Source organism: Watersipora subatra, chromosome 9 (genome assembly GCF_963576615.1).
Source record: "Watersipora subatra chromosome 9, tzWatSuba1.1, whole genome shotgun sequence".
NCBI lineage: Eukaryota > Metazoa > Bryozoa > Gymnolaemata > Cheilostomatida > Watersiporidae > Watersipora > Watersipora subatra.
This window is the reverse complement of record NC_088716.1, coordinates 28814064-28833415: the sequence shown is the minus strand read 5'-3', so window position 1 is coordinate 28833415 and position 19352 is coordinate 28814064. Positions and strand designations below refer to the sequence as shown.

The following is a 19352-nucleotide window of genomic DNA, read 5'->3' as shown; positions in this document are numbered from 1 at the left end:
TATATGTGCAAGCATACTCTGATCAGGACAACAATTTCAGTAGACTGCATATTTGGAGTTGCTTTACAGTATGAAAGACAACTCTCAATAAGCCTTATACTGCACGTGAATCTGTTCCTGTAGGCGGGTAATGCAGCTAGTTGTTTATAAGCTGATTTTTAATACCTGGGCAGCGCCGAGAGGCACAGCTAGTGTCATTATAAATGACAGTAATGCACCATCTGCACCACTCGAGCACCTTGCCGCATCTTGGAATAAGTGCGCAGTTATTACACATGATGATCTCCCACAGTGCGCTGAAATGCCAGGATACTAGTAGTATATAATCCGCTTATCATAGTAATTTATTTTGCCCCTTTATGCACGCAGACAAACAATATCATTAGAAGATCTATTTACTTACAGTTTGCGCAGATTATATCTGGAAGAATATTTCTGAAAGCCCCCAGAATTGTTCCAAAGCTGTAGGATATGATTCGCCAACAGCCAGCTACATACCATTTCACAATGGCCTGTGTATTGGCATGCTCAAGGAGGAGACAAACTCAAGCTGGTTTATAGAGTCAGACAGTAAGTTTATATTTACTAGTAAAGTGCGCGAGTTTATTATCTTATGTATGGAACCTTTGTGTTGGAATACCTGTCATCGCTCAAATTGATGTTATTTCTAACATTGGTGCCATTGGTGGAATCTCTGTAGCTGCTAGAATCAATACCATTGCTCAAATAGCTGCCATTGGTGGAATCTCTGTCATTGTTAGACATTTTTTACGCCTTGCGAGATGCATGTTCTATATAACAATAACTAGCTGTGCTTCCCGGCGTTGCCCGAGTATTAAAAATCGGCTTATAAAATAAGAAGTAATGAAAGTTGCTTGCCACTTGCTATTATTCCAATGGAAAATTGGAGCAAGCTTACTAACGAGAGCTATTCGTCTCCATGACGTTACGCAATCAGCCTGCGTAGTACGCAAAGCCAATGAGTATTTGCTCCCATATAGCGACATATATCGGCTAGCAAATTAATCAAACTCTGTGGCCTAATTGGTATGGCAGTCGAAGTGGTGAACAGAGGCTCTGAGATCAAATCTTCTTCGGCACAGATTTTTTATTCCAAGATTTTAACAGCTATAGCTGGAGGGACACACATACCTACACTGAGAAACATATATATAGATGGTCATGTAATTTATTGAGTAACTTGCTTTTAGATTTGTCAAAAGTTAAGTTGTCAAGTTATGTCGTATGTTGTTATTAATCAATTCTGAGAGCAATCCCTCCAAGATTGAGCATGATGACTTTTAGCTTACGGCAAGCTGAGCAATGGTCGTGTGATCTTGGGTGGACATGTCTGAGTCTCATAGCCAAAGAACCTCAAAGACTGTAGACATTTTCAGTTGCGTAGAGCCATAGACCTATTAACTATACGGTTAGTTAGTAAATTATACAGTATAGTTAATAGGTCTATGCGTAGAGCAATTTAAGGTTGGATGTAATTTCTGTCGCCATTTTGGGATTTCAACCTTGGTCTGGTGTTTGCTAGCCTGTCTTGACAAACTGTTGTTTTTGCGGAGTTGTCCCCCGTCGCGCGGGCGAGCGACACAACAGCTTGTCACAAAACGTACTGCACCTGATGCATCAGCTGCACTTATAGAGAGTTGTTCTCTTCCATTTATGTGGCTTGGTTGCGATGTTATATCGGTCGCTCCATTAGTAATCATAACTGATTTCGCGCAAAAATTTATTTAGAAAAAAATAAGATTGCAACGTTTAACCAAAAACTGTTGGTTGTTTACAACTCTGTTGTAAACTTTAGAAGAACTTAACAATAAAATAAATTAAAAATAAAATACATAAAAACAAATAAAACTGACCGATACAAAAATAAAAATTAAACTGACTGAGCGCACAAATAACAACATGTTTAGTCGCTGTTGTTGCCTAAGTTCTCAAGTTCTACTAAAGTTTACTGCAGAGACTGGTCGCTAGTTAAACGTTGTAATCTTGATTTTTTCTACATAAATTTTTGAGTGAAATCCGTTATTGATTACCAATGGGGCGACCAACATAATATTGCAACCAAGCCGCATAGATAGAGGAGAACAACTCCTTATAAGTGCAGCTGACGCATCAGGTGCAGTACGCCTTGTGACAAGCTGTTGTGTTGCTCGCCCGCTCGACGGGGGACAACTCCGCAAAAACAACAGTTTGTCAAAACAGGCTAGGTGTTTGCATGTCAAGCGCTCTAGACCGCTAGGCCATAACTACCTTCTTGTGCTAATGCTTGAATAGAATAATAATGTAAAGGTTTTGTGCGACCTTCACATTTCCTCCACTAGTGCAAGACTCGGTGCATGAGTTTATACATATATTTCTGCTTAGTTCATAAGTTGTACAAGAATGATCAAGTAACAGGCAATGAACAGGCCCAGAACAGCTCTGCTCTTCTACACAAATGTTCGAGCTTATATAGCTAATAAACTCCGCCTCCGTTCTACTTGGCTGGACCCGGCACGGCTCGGTCTTGACTCGGCACGGCTCTGGCTTGGGTAAACTCTGACCTCATTATCTGCCTGACTGATCACAGCCCGGCTCGGCTTAGCTCAGCTCTAAGCTCAGCTCTCAGTGGATCACATCCCACAACACTCTCCCCTCTATTGGTGACCACGGTCTCCAATCTAGACCTTGGGAGAGAGCTTATGGTACCCACTTGGCAGACCTCCTCTCTTGTCAGGGTTCTTTCCAGGTCCTCATCATTTGGTTCGGAGACATCTTCTCCGGGGCAGCTCGTGTTGGCCTCGGCAGTCGTCTCCTCCCACTCCTGATTTCCCTTGGATGCTGCCACACCTACCGGCTCCGGTGCACCCAGTGCTTCCTCAGCTTCTTTCAAGCTAGTTGTGACCGAAGTCAATGCCTTGCGGGGCCACGCTAGATGGTGCTTCCAACACGCCGTCCTGTCATTTGGGCAGAGAACCTCGCATGTGATGCAGGATATCCGGCTCTCTGCTCCCGACTTCCAGGTGTTCCGCTGGCACATTTTCCCCTGTGGCGATGGCACGATACATGATGGCCACGAGTCCTTATCCGGTGGCCTGTGTCCTTGCCAGCTCGCCCTTTGGTCCTGTTATCCTTGGTGTGGCCGGTAGCCCCTTGGTGTCGGAGGAACCTCCGACACCCAGGTTCATTCTCGCCACTGTTTGGGCGGGAGTCTCGTGCAAGTTGCCGGCCGGTCCTCCGGGGTATGTGACGTTGCCCAGGGTCGATCCCGCCCTGTCGAGAGTGGGAGTCCCATCCAGACAACTGGTCGGTACTCCTTCCTTGAGGAGCCCCCGTCCCTCTGCTCAATCTTCGCACATTGCCGGCAGGTTTGTCTGCTCAATCCATCTGAGTTTCCCTGGCGAGTCCTTGACTGATGCTCCAGGACGTAGCAGAACTCAGCCAGAATCTCTAGTCACCGGGCTACCTGGTTCGAGGGTTCCCTCCTCCTGCATAACCACTGGAGTGACGTGTGGTCCGTGCGTAGGAGGAACTCCTGGCCATACAAATACGGCCAAAAGTGCTTCATTGCCTTTACCACTGCAAGCAGCTCCCATCGAGTGACGCATTAATTGCGTTCCGAGGGGGGTGAGGGTTTTGCTGTAGTAAGCAATGACTCTCTCGCAGCCTTCCTGTACTTGGGACAGCACGGCCCCCACTCCACATCCGCTAGCGTCTGTGTCCAGGATGTACTGCCTTCGGGGATCCGGGTAGCCCAAGATCAGGGCGGTGCTGATACTATCCTTCAGTGCGTTGAAGGCGATCTGTTCCCCTTCTGTCCATCTCCAGGGCTTTCCTTTTGCAGTCAGTCGGTGCAAGGGATGCGCTATAGTAGCAAACTGCGGGATATATTGTCAGTAGTAGCCGACCGTCCCGAGGAATCCTTGGAGTTCTTTCACTCCTCGCGGGCTCGGCCATTCCATGACTGCCTCACCTTGTCGGGGTCTGTAGAGACTCCGTCCTGGCTTACTATGTGGCCCAGGTAGCGGACCTGGGGTTGCAATAGTCTGCACTTGGATGGCTTTAACTTCAGTCTGGCCTTGTGGAGTCTCTAGAAGACCTCCTCCAGTCGGTGCAGATGCGTATCGAAGTCCGAGCCGATGACTATAATATCATCCAGATATTCTGCAGTGTTCTCCAGTGGAGGCCGTGTAGCATACGTTCCATAAGTCTTTGGAAGGTGGCGGGGGCGAATATCAGTTCGAAAGACAACACCTTCCATTTCCATAATCCGAACCGTGTCGAGAAAGCCGACTTCTCCTGCGCCTCTGCATCCAGAGGTACTTGCCAGTACCCGCTAACCAGGCCGAGCGTGCTGAAATAGTGGCTGCCGAACAGGGCCTCCAGGCTGTTGGCAATCCTGGGTAGAGGGTAGGCGTCCTGCTCGGTGACGGCGTTTAGACACTGGTAGTCGTTGCAGAAGCGCCACTTTCCATCCTTCTTCCGGACCAACACCACGGAGGAGCTCCAGGCTCATCCGGCTGGCTCGATCAGCCCCCGCTTGAGCAGATCCTGGACCTGCCTTTTGGCCTCGGCCTCCTCCGGTCCGAGTTTGTGGGGGGGTTACCGGATTGGCCGGGTGCCCTCCTTAAGTGGAATGGAATGTTCTACATTGGTGATCCTTTCTACATCGTCGTCACCTGTACCGAACACGGTGACATATCGACTCAGCAAGGAAGCCAATCTCGCCGTTTGACCCGTTCCCTCACAGTTTGGCTGGGCTGCCTGGAACAGTTCCTCAAGGTAAGCCGGCACTCCATTGATTGAAGTCGGACTGGCATCACACAGTAAGGGATCATCCTCTTCGATCTGCGGAGTCTCCACTCCCGTGTAAATGCCGATAGTGGCTCCGGACTGGAAAGTCAATGGCTGCTTCATAGCATTCATGCAGTGGGTGATGACCTGTCCCTTGGGTCCTGGCTGATTCAAGCTCCTTGCTATCAGAGGTCCGTCAGGAAATCCTTCGATCAGTCTTATGGGGCAGTAATTTCGCGTGGTGATGCGACAGTGTATTGCCATTTCTGTCCGGGCGTGAACCTCTACCCCCCCCCCTTATCACCTGTACCTTGCTCTGTAGCAGCCGCCCATGTCGATCCATGCAGACTAGCCGTCTACCATCCACTCGAGCCAACGGGTGCTCAAATTTGAGAGAGCACTGATGGGCCATGAAGAATGGCATTCCGAGTATGGCATCCTCGCTTAGACGGCTAACCACAAAGACTTCCTCTGTCTTTACATCCTTCAGGCGGATGGCCAGACGGATTATCTCGTAGAAGGAGAGCGGTGTTCCGTCAGCCAGTAGTCCATGGCTGTCACTCTTCTTGAGTTGGTCTTGTACGGCTCCTAGTAATTGGTCAAAAACCTGTTTATTGATCAGGTTTGTGATGCATCCTGTGTCTAAAAGAAACTGGATGGGCCACCCTTCCACTCTTCCTGGGAAGAAATAGCTGGTGGAATGAGGTCAGCTGAGGGCTTGTGCCCTAGAGGTGTCTTCCAAGACATATTCCGAGAGGCCTGAGAGCCTTCCTTTCTGCGGTGTGGCGGGGTCAATCCCTCTGGCCGTCCTACGTCCGGGTTAGACCCTCGGCTCCTGTGATTGCCATCTCCCAAGGCAGAGAAAGGGTCAGCCCTGCCGCCTTTAAGGCAGGCTTCCGACCATCCGGTCCAGTGGGGGTAGTTCTCGCTGTCTGGGGTGGAGGGGATTTGGGGGTCACCCTCCTTCGTTTCGAGCTATGTCTCAGCCGTTCGCACGGAGGGGTGTAGGCGGTATCTGGGACAGTGGGAATGTCTAGATTGGCTCACTCAAGGACTGGTAGTAGTTTCGTGTCTTCACAGGCCTTTCCTGTGCACGAATTTTCCTCGAGTCCTAAAACGTGGTGCCGGCTCCTGAACCCTTGGCATCAGTACATGTAGTACCCGTTCTAGTGCCTCGACTAGTCGGTCGGGTCCCGTGTCAGCACTTCTTGTTCTCCTATTGGCCATGTCTGGATTTCAGTAGGTTTCTGCTTTTTCCAGAGCAGTGCCTCTAATGTGTTCGTGGCTGTCGGCTCTTTTCCGGGTTTCTTCCTGTAGGAAGTTCTTCTGGTAGGAGCTCGCTGCTTTCTCAGGCAAGTCCTGTTGGAGCCTTTAGTAGTTTTCTGCTCCCGGAGCAGTACATTCACTGGGTCCGATACTGCAGGGCTTTCTGCAGCTCTCTCTGGGTTTCTTCCCATAGGCAGTTCTTCCAGTAGGAGCACGCTGCCTCCTCAGGTAAGTCCTGTCAGAGCCTTCAGTAGGTTTCTGCTCCCGGAGCCGTGCATCTACTGGGTCCGTTACTGCGGGGCTTTCCACAGCTCTCTTTGAGTTTCCTCCTGTTGTTAGGATGTTCTTCCAGTAGGAGCAGTGTCGCCGTTTTTTCATGCAGCCCAGTTCATCCAGAGTCCAGTAATCCTCCCAGTGTCCAGTGATCCTGATGCGAGTCCTGTGGTGGAGTTCTTGGGATCGTCAGCGATCCCACTGCTGCTACCAGTGTAAAGGTTTTGTGTGACCTTCACTTTTCCTCCACTAGTACAAGACTCGGTGCATGAGTTTATACATATATTTTTGCTTAGTTCATAAGTTGTACAATAATGATCAAGTAACAGACAATGAACAGGCCCAGAACAGCTCTTCTCTTCTAAACAAATGTTCGAGCTTATATAGCTAGTAAGCTCCGCCTCTGTTCTACTTGGTTGGACCTGGCACGGCTCAGTCTTGACTCGGCACGGTTCTGGCTTGGTTAAACTCTGACCTCATTGTTTGCCTGACTGAGCACAGCCTGGCACGGCTTAGCTCAACCCTAAGCTTGGCTCTCAGTGGATCACATTCGACAACAATAATTCTGTCCCTAGTTTTTATATTATACAGAGTCATCTGAGGAATCGTTCATCTATGAAGGCGGTTATAGAGCCTGGGCCGACACTGAAACGTCGGAAGAAGCATTTCATCCATCAATCCTGAAGCACCACGCTTATCCCATAGCTGGCTCAAACTTCACTACTGGCTTAGTGGGCTTCTGGAATGATAGCCTTGCAGCAGAATATGGCTATGTCAGAAAAGGGGCGGCTGCTGAGTATTTCATGTAGGTAAGATATATATTATAACTTGTATAGTCCTCAATCTTGCTTTCTTGTGTTTCTAATTTTTATGAATTAGCTTGTTTATATTGAGTTTTGAGGAGAGGAAAGGAGGCATGAGCTAAACATACGAAAGGGGTCATGCGCTAAATATACAAGAGGGGGCGTGTGCTAAACATCAGAAAGGGAATGGGCAATAGATATAGGAAAGTTTACATGCGATAGACATTGAAAAGAGATGTCTCTAAATGCAGTTTAGTATGTAAGCACAAAACGCCACGAAGGAAGTTCAAGTGAAACATAAGATTGGAGGCTGGTGCTCAACGCAATAGCGAAGACAGATACTGAACGCAAGAATGGGCGTGTAAGGTAAGTATAAGAAAGGAGACGCACAATAAACAATATATATACATACACTACATGTACTAGTGATGTAGATGTACATGTGGATGGCATTCGGCTAGCACACTGCATGTACTAAGTGAATGTTCGGCGTTGCACGGGTAATAGAAACAGGTTATAAACAGTGGCAGGTGATGTAGCTCTCATTGACAAAGTTGACTAATTAGCCAATGGCAAAATTAGCCAAATTGGCTAATTTGAGTAGCTTAAGCTAGTAACTTAAGCTAGTAACTTAAGCTAGTACCTTAGGCTAGTACCTTAGGCTAGTAACTTAGGCTAGTAACTTAGGTTAGCCCAAGTTACACTATAGTGTATATATATATATACCTACATGTATATATAGTATATATATATACCTACGTACATGTATGTAATATATATGTATATACCAGGTGAATGCCCGGCGTTGACCAAGTAATAAAAGTTTTTGCACAGGAAAAAAATCTTTATTTAACATGTAACAACAGTTACCATTCTAACTTTTAAACTTCATATCACGAGGAAAATGTTTTGCGCAAGTCAAATAAATTAAGAAACAAAAGAAAACAAACATAAAAGTGTTTAAATGTAAATGTGAAATAATTATCAAGAAATTGCTAAATTAAGTCTGTTTTGCTACGATTACAATAAAAGATGATTTGGTAATGATACAATTACCGTAAAACCTCCAATTGAATGCCACCTCTATTTGAACGCCACCTCCAATTGATCGCCATCCTGAGAGAAAGGTTGAAAAATAGACCTGCCGCTCTCCAATTGAACTCAACTTCCATTTGATCACCACTTTGACACTATTTTATCTTTCCGAGCCCATGTTATCAACTGATCAGTAGAAAAGTGTAAAAAAAATCCTATTAATAATGAATCGTCTATATCCATAGTAGTTAATTCTCTTGTTGTCCAATTCCAAAGCTTTTTATTTTTTTCATTAAAACTTTTAAAGCAACACCGTAGCAATAATCAATAACGGTCTCAGGCTAGTAGTAGCTATCTGTTTAACGCGGTCTTTCTACTTTGAATTTATCTACAGCCTTGTATATAAAAAACGGCTTAATTTACGATGGTAGATGGGACTTGGAAAGCAACGCCATAGAAATAACTACTAACTATCTCATGCTAATAGTGGTTCTTTGTTTAACGCCGTCATAATACTTCAAAGGACATGCATATAAAAACCGGTTCGCAAATTTTGGACCAAAGGTTATACGTTTAGCGGACAAACTTTTAGCACTGCATCAGTGCTAAATGCAGCACATGAAATTTTTGCTCTGCCAAAAAATTGTTTGGATGCTAATATAAACCGGTTCAGCAGTGCAAAAGAAGAATTGAAGCCAGAAGATATTGTGTAAGGTATTGGACAACTAGAAGATGTTCATTCTATCGAAAGCAACAACTAGAATGCAGCTACCCGAGCAAATAATGGAAAGATTTTTTTGTTTTTAAATTATTCTTGTTTCTGTATGTAATATAAGTGTGGTTCGTTTATGTCACTTGTTCGTGAATATTTATTTGTATCATTTGATAGATTATTGTTGTATAACTTATAAATATGCAGATTTATAGCATGTTATTTAATAGCATTTTGCGGCTATCTTAACACAACTTACAATGGATCGATGCTCATACATGTAGCTCCACTTCTATTGCGCATAAAAACTAGTTTTGGCCGCAGATTGTAGTAAACATATCAGTGAGTGCAATGAGCTTTTATGCAAGATCGCTAAATATAGATATAAAGTAAAAATATACATATGTCTTCAACTTTAGAATGAAATAAAAATTGAAAATGCCAACAAATTGCCATCCGCGTGAAAAGTATTAGCCTTGACCGATTTAGCAATTGAACCTTACGAAAACCGGAAATAGAAGTTCACGAAAACACGAAAAAGCATAGTTTATCATAGAATTAATTGATTTCTTAGAGTTTGAATCATTAATACATCAGCCTGTGAAATTGAGAATAGATTGTATACAGTATGTAGTGAGAACTATGAGTCGTAAGAGCCTTCGTAGACTCGTGATTAGACAATTGGCTTACCAACCTGCGGTTGCAATCTTCATGAGTTCAATCCAGCAGGATGCGAGATTTTAATTCCAAGATTTTAATAGCTATAGCTGGACATACCAAATGACATACTGTACAGACAAACAAACTTTGAGATTTATATATATAGAAAATAGTTTAGATATATACCTGTGTATATATAATGTGTATATATAATGTATATATAGTGTGTATATATAATGTATATATATAGTGTGTATATATAATGTATATATATAGTGTGTATATATAGTGTGTATATATAATGTATATATATAGTGTGTATATATAATGTGTATATATAATGTATATATAGTGTGTATATATAATGTATATATATAGTGTGTATATATAATGTATATATATAGTGTGTATATATAGTGTATATATAGTGTGTATATATAGTGTGTATATATGGTGTGTATATAGTGTGTATATATAGTGTGTATATATAATGTACATATATAGTGTGTATATATAGTGTGTATATATAATGTATATATATAGTGTGTATATATAATGTGTATATATAATGTATATATAGTGTGTATATATAATGTATATATATAGTGTGTATATATAATGTATATATATAGTGTGTATATATAGTGTATATATAGTGTGTATGTATAGTGTGTATATATAGTGTGTATATAGTGTGTATATATAGTGTGTATATATAGTGTGTATATATAGTGTGTATATATAGTGTGTATATATAGTGTGTATATAGTGTGTATATATAGTGTGTATATATAGTGTGTATATATAGTGTGTATATATAGTGTGTATATATAGTGTATATATAGTGTGTATATATAGTGTGTATATATAGTGTGTATATATAGTGTGTATATATAGTGTGTATATATAGTGTGTATATATAGTGTGTATATATAGTGTGTATATATAGTGTGTATATATAGTGTGTATATATAGTGTGTATATATAATGTATATATATAGTGTGTATATATAATGTATATATATAGTGTGTATATATAATGTATATATAGTGTGTATATATAGTGTATATATAGTGTGTATATATAGTGTGTATATATAGTGTGTATATATAGTGTGTATATATAGTGTGTATATATAGTGTGTATATATAGTGTGTATATATAGTGTGTATATATAGTGTATATATAGTGTGTATATATAGTGTGTATATATAGTGTGTATATATAGTGTGTATATATAGTGTGTATATATAGTGTGTATATAGTGTGTATATATAGTGTGTATATATAGTGTGTATATATAGTGTGTATATATAGTGTGTATATATAGTGTGTATATATAGTGTGTATATATAGTGTGTATATATAGTGTGTATATATAGTGTGTATATATAGTGTGTATATATAGTGTGTATATATAGTGTGTATATATAGTGTGTATATAGTGTGTATATATAATGTATATATATAGTGTGTGTATATATAGTGTGTATATATAGTGTGTATATATAATGTATATATATAGTGTGTATATATAGTGTGTATATATAATGTATATATATAGTGTGTATATATAGTGTGTATATATAATGTATATATATAGTGTGTATATATAGTGTGTATATATAATGTATATATATAATGTATATATATAGTGTGTATATATAATGTATATATATACTAGCGGAATGTTCGCCGTTGCACAGGTATTAAAAAACAGCTTTTAAACAGTAACAGATAATGTAGTTGCCTGCCACTTGCCATTAGCCTGGCACATCGCCAATGGCTTATTTGAACAAACTAGTATCCGTATTGCTAAATTTACTAATAAGAGCACTGAGAGCAAATTTTAGTGACGTCACGCCGTAATGCAGTTGCTATGAGTATTTTAACCTAGATAGTGACCTATATCACCCAATGAATCCATGCATTCTGCTTGGATCCATGCATCGTGCTGCTAACCTTGCTTCATGCACGGTTAGCTGGTCATCTGGAGAACGGATGGTTCTGAGATCAAATCTTCTGTGATATGAGTTCTTTGTTGCAAGATTTTAATGGCTATAACTTGACAGACAGAATCACGGACCGAATCATCGATGGACAAACACTGATATTTATATACATGTATTTACATATACACTGCCTTATTTTGCTTTACACTGATCTACAGCATTCTTCAATAGATTACAATTTAAGAACTTTAACACATCAACATACCAATCTTCAATGCACTTATTCATTTCCATTCTAACTAAATCTTTACGATATTTTACAGAAACTTAGTAAATACCTTCATACACTTTGAGTCTGATATCTATATATGAACCTGTATTAACTGTTTAACACGAATGAGTCTGTCTATATATCAATCTGTATTGACTGCTTAATTAACATCAATGAGTCTGATGTCTTTGTTAGAATCTGTATGAACCTGTATTAACGTGAATGTGTCTGATGTCTATATATGAACCTGTATTTACTGTTTAACACGAATGAGTCTAATGTCTATGTATGAATCTGTATTGACTGTTTAATATAAGTGAGTCTGATGTCTATGTGCCTTGCTGTATTGTAATAATGCAACAGCAAATGCAGCAATCTAACCAAAACACCATACATAGTAAATATCCTTTATAGCATCCAATGTAATCAACAAGTCGCGATGTATTTCAGACGGCAAGTGTTGAGGAACCATCTAAGCACAGGAATGGCAGACCTTGGAACTCTACATTGGGACCTTGCCCTTCCGCTCTTTGTTGCCTGGTTCTTCGTATTTGTTTCTCTCATCAAAGGCATTCAATCATCTGGTGAGAGTCTAAAATACTCAACTCGCTTCTTTATGGAGTTCTTACACGTTATTCATTTTCCATACGCTTTTGCTTCTTTCCTCGAGTATTTACATTCCGTCTTTTTAGAATAAGCAATAGATGAACCAACACAAAATTTTAATACATTTCATTAGAAATTATCATTATTTTTCTATCATTTGCGATTGTCTTTATGTTTGAGGTGATTTTTCAAGATTAAAATTAATAAAACTTGTCGGTGATTAAAATGCTTAGATCAAGCAAAGGTGAGATTACGATGTCAATAATTGGAAAAAATTGATAGAATAGAGACGTGTAACGCTTCAACTTGGACGCAATAGCCGATATCAACTATAGCAACGATAAGAACTAGTGACCTCATTTTGCATGCATTTTCTCCTGAGCGTTTTAATCGCAATCAAGTTTTATTAATTTTAATCTTGAAGCATCCTGGCAGTCAGATCACCTCAAACATCACAAACAATCGCAGATGATAAAAACCCGATACTCTCTGATAAAATCTAGAAAGACTTTTGTACTGAGTTGATCTCTAAGAGTTCATCTCTAAGAGTTTATCTCTTATTTGAAAAACATTTTTAGGTGTTTGGCAGATATGTGACAAACATAGACTTCAAATTCTTTTCCAATCTCATGTTAAAATTTTTTTTTGAAATTATACTCTTTTTTGCCGGGAGAGTTGATCTCTAAGAGTTGATCTCTAAGAGTTGATCTCTAAGAGTTGACCTCTAAAAGTCGATCTCTAAGAGTCGATCTCTAAGAGTCGATCTCTAAGAGTTGATCTCTAAGAGTTGATCTCTAAGAGTTCAACTCTTAGAGATCGACTCTCTACCAATCTCTAAGAGTTTATCTCTAAGAGTTGATCTCTAAGAGTTTATCTCTAAGAGTTGATCTCTAAGAGTTGATCTCTAAGAGTTGATCTCTAAGAGTTGATCTCTAAGAGTTGATCTCTAAGAGTTGATCTCTAAGAGTTGATCTCTAAGAGTTTATCTCTAAGAGTTGATCTCTAAGAGTTGATCTCTAAGAGTTTATCTCTAAGAGTTGATCTCTAAGAGTTGATCTATGTGCTTTTATCGTTGGTGATTTTCCAAAACTTTCTTACCTCTTATTTGAAGATTTTATTAATGATCTAGAACAGTTCATTTGAATATAATACTGTTTGCTTTTCAAAAATACAAAACTAGGAATGAGTGCCAAACCTTACATATGTGTGATTTTTATTAAAGGAAAAGTGGTGTACTTCACCGCAATTTTCCCGTATATTCTTCTGCTAACTTTGCTGATACGGGGAGCTTTAATGGATGGCTCTCTTGAAGGAATTCTATATTATGTCAGAGGATATGGAACCCATCCTGATGAAATACCAGAAAACCCAACAAAGTTTTACATGAAAAAATTGGGACGCATTGATGTGAGCCTGCCAAATTTTTATTCCTCCATAATTCATCTATAATGCCTTGGAAAAAACCTGATAATAACTTTATAAGCTCGCTGTAAAAGAACACTTCTAAGATTGATTTAAATTATATCTATATATTTAATTTTTATATGCATATATAATTTTTATGCAATAATAGTCCATATAAATTTGTATTAAATACATTGATTACCTTGGTTATTACATTGCCTGGTATATGTATTTAAAAATCAGATAATTCGAAATTCAGGTAGACTGTTATTATTAAAGGTGTGGAAAAGTGCTGCCGAGCAGACGTTCTTCTCGCTGTCCACGTGTTATGGTGGTCTTATCACACTTGCTAGCTATAACAACTTCAACAACAACGTTCTCAGGGATACAGTCATACTTACTCTGGGTGACACTTGTACCAGCTTCTTTTCCGGATTTGTTATCTTTTCTTTTCTCGGTGCCTTGGCTAAGAACCTAGGTGTGAGGGTGTCAGAGGTGACTGACAGCGGTAAGATTGTTACTATATAAAGATTGAACCAATCATTGTATGTTCATGTATGATAGACGCATGTGTTAATCACAATGAGTTACATATTTGAAAGCAATCGTAAAAAGACCAAGAAATGTGATACAAAAACACAATATCTGGTTGGTTACTATGTATAGATGCATGTACTCAAGAAAATTTCATGAAAATTGCTAAATTACTCAAATAAGCACAAGAAATACTAAAAATTTATCTTATTCAATTTTTTAAATTAAATTTTTTTTAGTGATGAAGCTTTTTGGAATTTAAAAACTTGCGCACTCGGACCACAACAAGTAATCTTGGGGAATATATTGATTTGGTTATGTTTTAATTAGTGAAAAGTTTTATAGAAATCTCTGAGCTTTCATTTATAGCAAATTGTTTAGCGTGACAATTTTTATGTATAAGTGGTGTCTTTTCATAACTAGTGCGATCACTCTGATCTGCAATGACCTTTTCAGGAGAGAACGACTGCTTGCACAAACCTCTGACTGAATTGTAGGTATAGCGCTGGCATTTGTAGTGTATCCAGAGGCAGTCACACACATCCAACCGGAGCCACTATGGGCTGTGCTCTTTTTTATTATGTTGTTGACCCTGGGTCTCGACAGCGAGGTAAGTCTTATATATTAATTCACTAATCTTTACTATAATACATCCAATATATTTAACAATACTAATAATTATACTGGATATAATATAATCTTTACATCAAACCAAAGCCACAGTTGAAAAAAGTACATCCTATATTAAAGTTGCAAAATATAGGTGACATAAATGTCACTTTGCTCGTAAAAGGTTAAATTTATCTTCCCAAAATTCTGATCAGCTAGTTTAAAAACATAGTGCAACTCTATATGTGAATACGACTTCTGACCTCTGACACCGCTGTCTGAAAAGAGTTGAAGAAAAAAGCACCATGGCGCTCAAATAGAGGTTTTACGGTAATTACCAAAAAACCTGAGACTGCCTTTCCTATTCTCAGTTGCTAGGAGGTGGAGATTGAAATTGTTAAGTTGATGAGAAGCTCATTTCTTGCCAATAGTGGCATATAGATGAAATCTAATGTAAACCACCAACGGAGGGTAGCTAATAAAAATAAACAATGGATAAGATGTGTTGTTCCAAGGCCACAGTTTTACTATCATAACATGTCAAACTGGTTTCCACAACCATTTGTAATATTTCGTCCTCTTAGCTTCTTGTTAAACATGTTTGTACAATAAGTGTTTTGAATTTAAACAATCTCTACAAAGACAAAGAATATTTATATAAACTTATATCAAATATGTTTCTATTAATAAGCATTTTACTTGATAACTAAACATGTATTTTATACTTTATTTGTGAGGAAGAATACTTCATCTTGTCGTGCCTAAAACCCCTTTCAACAGTTTTTGTTAACTTTTGGATACTTTTGGCCGTCTAAGCCTTCCATGTCTAATCCTGATGATGTTATGTAAAATATGCAAGCAGTGATGTACATGTAGTAGTGATGTGTCTTTGGCCGCGGCTGTCAATCTCTATATCTTAGCAAAGGGATGAACATAAATAACTTACATATTGTTAGAAAGGATATAGAATGGTACCAAACCAGGTTATCGTAGAACTGATACCCTTCCCAAGTTAATTTCTAAATCGCTTATTTGAAGAATATTTTTAGCAGTGTTTGGCCGTGATATGTGACAAACATAGACTTAAAATTCTTTTTCAATCATGTTAAAAAAGTTTTTGAAATTGTTTTCTTGAAATTATTTTTTTTTTTGCCGGGAGAGTGTGTAAACAATCCCTCGAATGTCGAGTACAACGTCTGCTTGGCTTACTGCAAGCAGAAGCTGCGCCTGTCTTTTCTAAGAGCCATTGTTATACAAACAATGGCTGTGTGGTCTTGGGAGCAGCTGTGACCTAGTGGTCTAGATTGTCTGACCTGCAAACAACAGGTTGGGGTTCAATTCCTAAAAAGGTCACTTAGGGTGGCAAAAATGACATCCAACCTAAAATTGCTTTCTGCAACTGGGTATCTCTCCAGTCGTTAAACTTCCTTTGCCACTGACTGGACCCAGACATGTCCTACAAAGATCAAAGTGTCAGAACAGTACACATGTATCTTAAATAACAGCTGACAACCAATAACATTTACCATATTTTGACAAAACCACAAACTTTCTGCTATTTTGACGCTGCAGGTAATGGTAATGCAATCAATAGCTACCTCCTAGCTCGTATGCAGTACAATGCAAGGCTGTAAACAGTATAAACAGTTCCATCCAGATTTCAAGCATCTATCACTTGTATACTATGTACGTGCCTCAACGTGGTTTGTCTGCTGTGCTTTGTAGCAAAGCTTGAAGCCAAAAGAGTATTTCTGTGAGGTGGTCCTTGAGTATCAAGGACATATTATATATACCAACATATTATCTTGTTATTACTATGTTTTCATTGAGCCATAATAAAATGTACATGTATTTTACTCAAAAATGTTTCAGTTTTTAGTGTCATTTGTATTTATGAAACAGTTGTTCTAATGCATACTCCTGCATAAGCCCAGCCACTTCAGACGACAGTAATCTTTTCATAAATCAAAAATAGTAATTTCGCTACAGTTAATATTTAACTGTTCTATTTTACAGTTTGGCTTGATGGAAACAATTCTGACAGCCATCTTAGATATAATACCTAGACTGAGATCCTACAAAACAGGAGTGATCGGGGTGCTATGCGTATTCTTTTACTTAGTTGGCCTGTCTATGTGCACCAGTGGTGGACTGTATGTTCTCGTATTACTCGATACATTTGGAGCTGGTTGGAATGTTCTACTCATAGCGGTTCTCGAGTGTCTCACCATAGCCTGGCTTTACTGTGAGTAGGAACATATGAGTCACATAATTTCACATAATTTTATATATAATTATATGTACATTTATATATAATATTACATATAATTATATATAGTTTTATATAATTATATATAATATTATATGTGATTTTATATATATAATATTGTATGTAACATTATATAATATTATATATAACACTATATATAATGTTGTAAAGAAACTGACCGAGTTCCTCGATTTGCTCCACAAAGAAAACGACCACTAGAGCGCAAGACAAATGAATATACGGTATATATAGAGGTATATCTGTCTGCAAATATATAGCGGTACAATTAAATATGCAATAAGCATATAAGTAACTTCCAGGTGCTCTGCTCTTGGTCGCTTCTGCAGTATCTTTCATAGCCTCTCCTGGTTGCTTGACTCCGTTTCTCGGTAGCGTGGTCAACTTTGCAGCCGACCCTCCGCTGAGTGGAAGTATTACCGGGGACACCTCGTGTGTTGAGTCAGGGCTCGACTCGGTTGTGGTGTCAGTCGTCTCGAGATCGGCTTCACTCTCTGACCCGGCTCTAGTCTTGACGATCGGTCATCATAATGTTATATCTTATTATATATAACATTATATAATTATATTATTGTATAACTATAGCATATATAATTACATAAACAAAGTGTGTATGATTATATATTCATATTATATATAATTGTATAATTATGTATGTATAGTTCATAACAATAAGACTTAATCTATATATATTAACAATTGATAATAATCATATAATAAGTATAATTATACATATATTTATAACATATAAAAGTAAATATACTATTTATATGGAATATACTGCTCAAGTGTTTCACCATAGTGTGAGTTTATTGTGAGTCGGAACCTGCAGGTTATAAGATAATAGATGCAGGTTGCTATCAATGCTAGACCATTCAACATCTCAGGTTATTTCTGTTCAGACAAGCGAACATGATCCAGCGATCAACCCTTGATCACAAGGAATTCAAGTAACACAAGAAATTCCTTGGAAAGAAATTCATTTTCCATTAGTTAGTACGAAATGATCAGTTTTAACAAATCTGAATAACTTTGATGCTGAATAGTTAACCTAGGCAGAAAAGTTAACTATTCGGCAGCAAAGTTAACTATTCGGTAGCAAAGTTAACTATTCGGCAGCAAAGTTAACTATGCGGCAGCAAAGTTAACTATTCGGTAGCAAAGTTAACTATTCGGCAGCAAAGTTAACTATTCGGCAGCAAAGTTAACTATGCGGCAGCAAAGTTAAGTATTCGGCAGCAAAGTTAACCTAGGCTTTACAGTTGAATAACAGTTGAACTCGGATTTCAGATCTTGCTACTGGGTCACGGGGATGAAAGCAAACATATCAACAAAAAACAAACACTGAGATTGATATATATAAATAAATAAACTAGCTGTACGACCCAGCGTTACCCGGGTAATAAAAAAGTCTGGACAGAAAATTGATTTGTTTTTAACATATAACAACATTTCCCATTCTAGCTTTCAAACTACCTGTCATGAGAGAAGCTTTTTGTGTATTTGAAATACATTAAAAGAAAAGTAAAAAACAACTGTAAAGGTTTTAAAACTTTGTCAAACAACTGTAACTTTGAAGCTATTAGCCTGGCACATTGCCAATGGAAAATTCCAGTAAGCCGCTAGGCTTCTAATGACTGTACTTCTTGACGTTCTGTCAGCATTGTTATCCAGCTACAGTTATTCTTATAATAGCTATAGCCGGAATGCAGACAAACATACGAACATACTTTGAGAAATATATACTGTATATAGAAAATAGAAGATAGAAGATATAGAATATATAGATAATAATAGATTATTAGATAATGTATGGAAACACAGAGCAATGATATATGTATTAGAGTAGATGTACACTGGTGTATGGAAACACAGAGCAATGGTATATATTAGAGTAGATGTACACTGGTGTATGGAAACACAGAGCAATGGTATATATTAGAGTAGATGTACACTGGTGTATGGAAACACAGAGCAATGGTATGTATTAGAGTAGATGAACACTGGTGTACGGAAACACAGAGCAATGGTATATATTAGAGTAGATGAACACTGATGTATGGAAACACAGAGCAATGGTATATATTAGAGTAGATGTACACTGGTGTATGGAAACACAGAGCAATGGTATATATTAGAGTAGATGTA

General features: G+C 38.7%; 1 protein-coding gene across 1 annotated transcript in view; it reads left to right on the top strand.

Annotated features, from left to right (window-relative positions):
* The window catches only part of LOC137404955 (sodium- and chloride-dependent neutral and basic amino acid transporter B(0+)-like), a 43786-nt gene that overhangs the window by 15346 nt on the left and 9088 nt on the right, over positions 1–19352 (top strand). Inside the window, exons 4-10 of the mRNA XM_068091182.1 lie at positions 406–570; positions 6922–7135; positions 12215–12348; positions 13593–13696; positions 14018–14282; positions 14806–14918; positions 16934–17162. Coding sequence (XP_067947283.1) covers positions 406–570; positions 6922–7135; positions 12215–12348; positions 13593–13696; positions 14018–14282; positions 14806–14918; positions 16934–17162 — 1224 coding nt within the window. The remainder of the gene's footprint in view (positions 1–405; positions 571–6921; positions 7136–12214; positions 12349–13592; positions 13697–14017; positions 14283–14805; positions 14919–16933; positions 17163–19352) is intronic.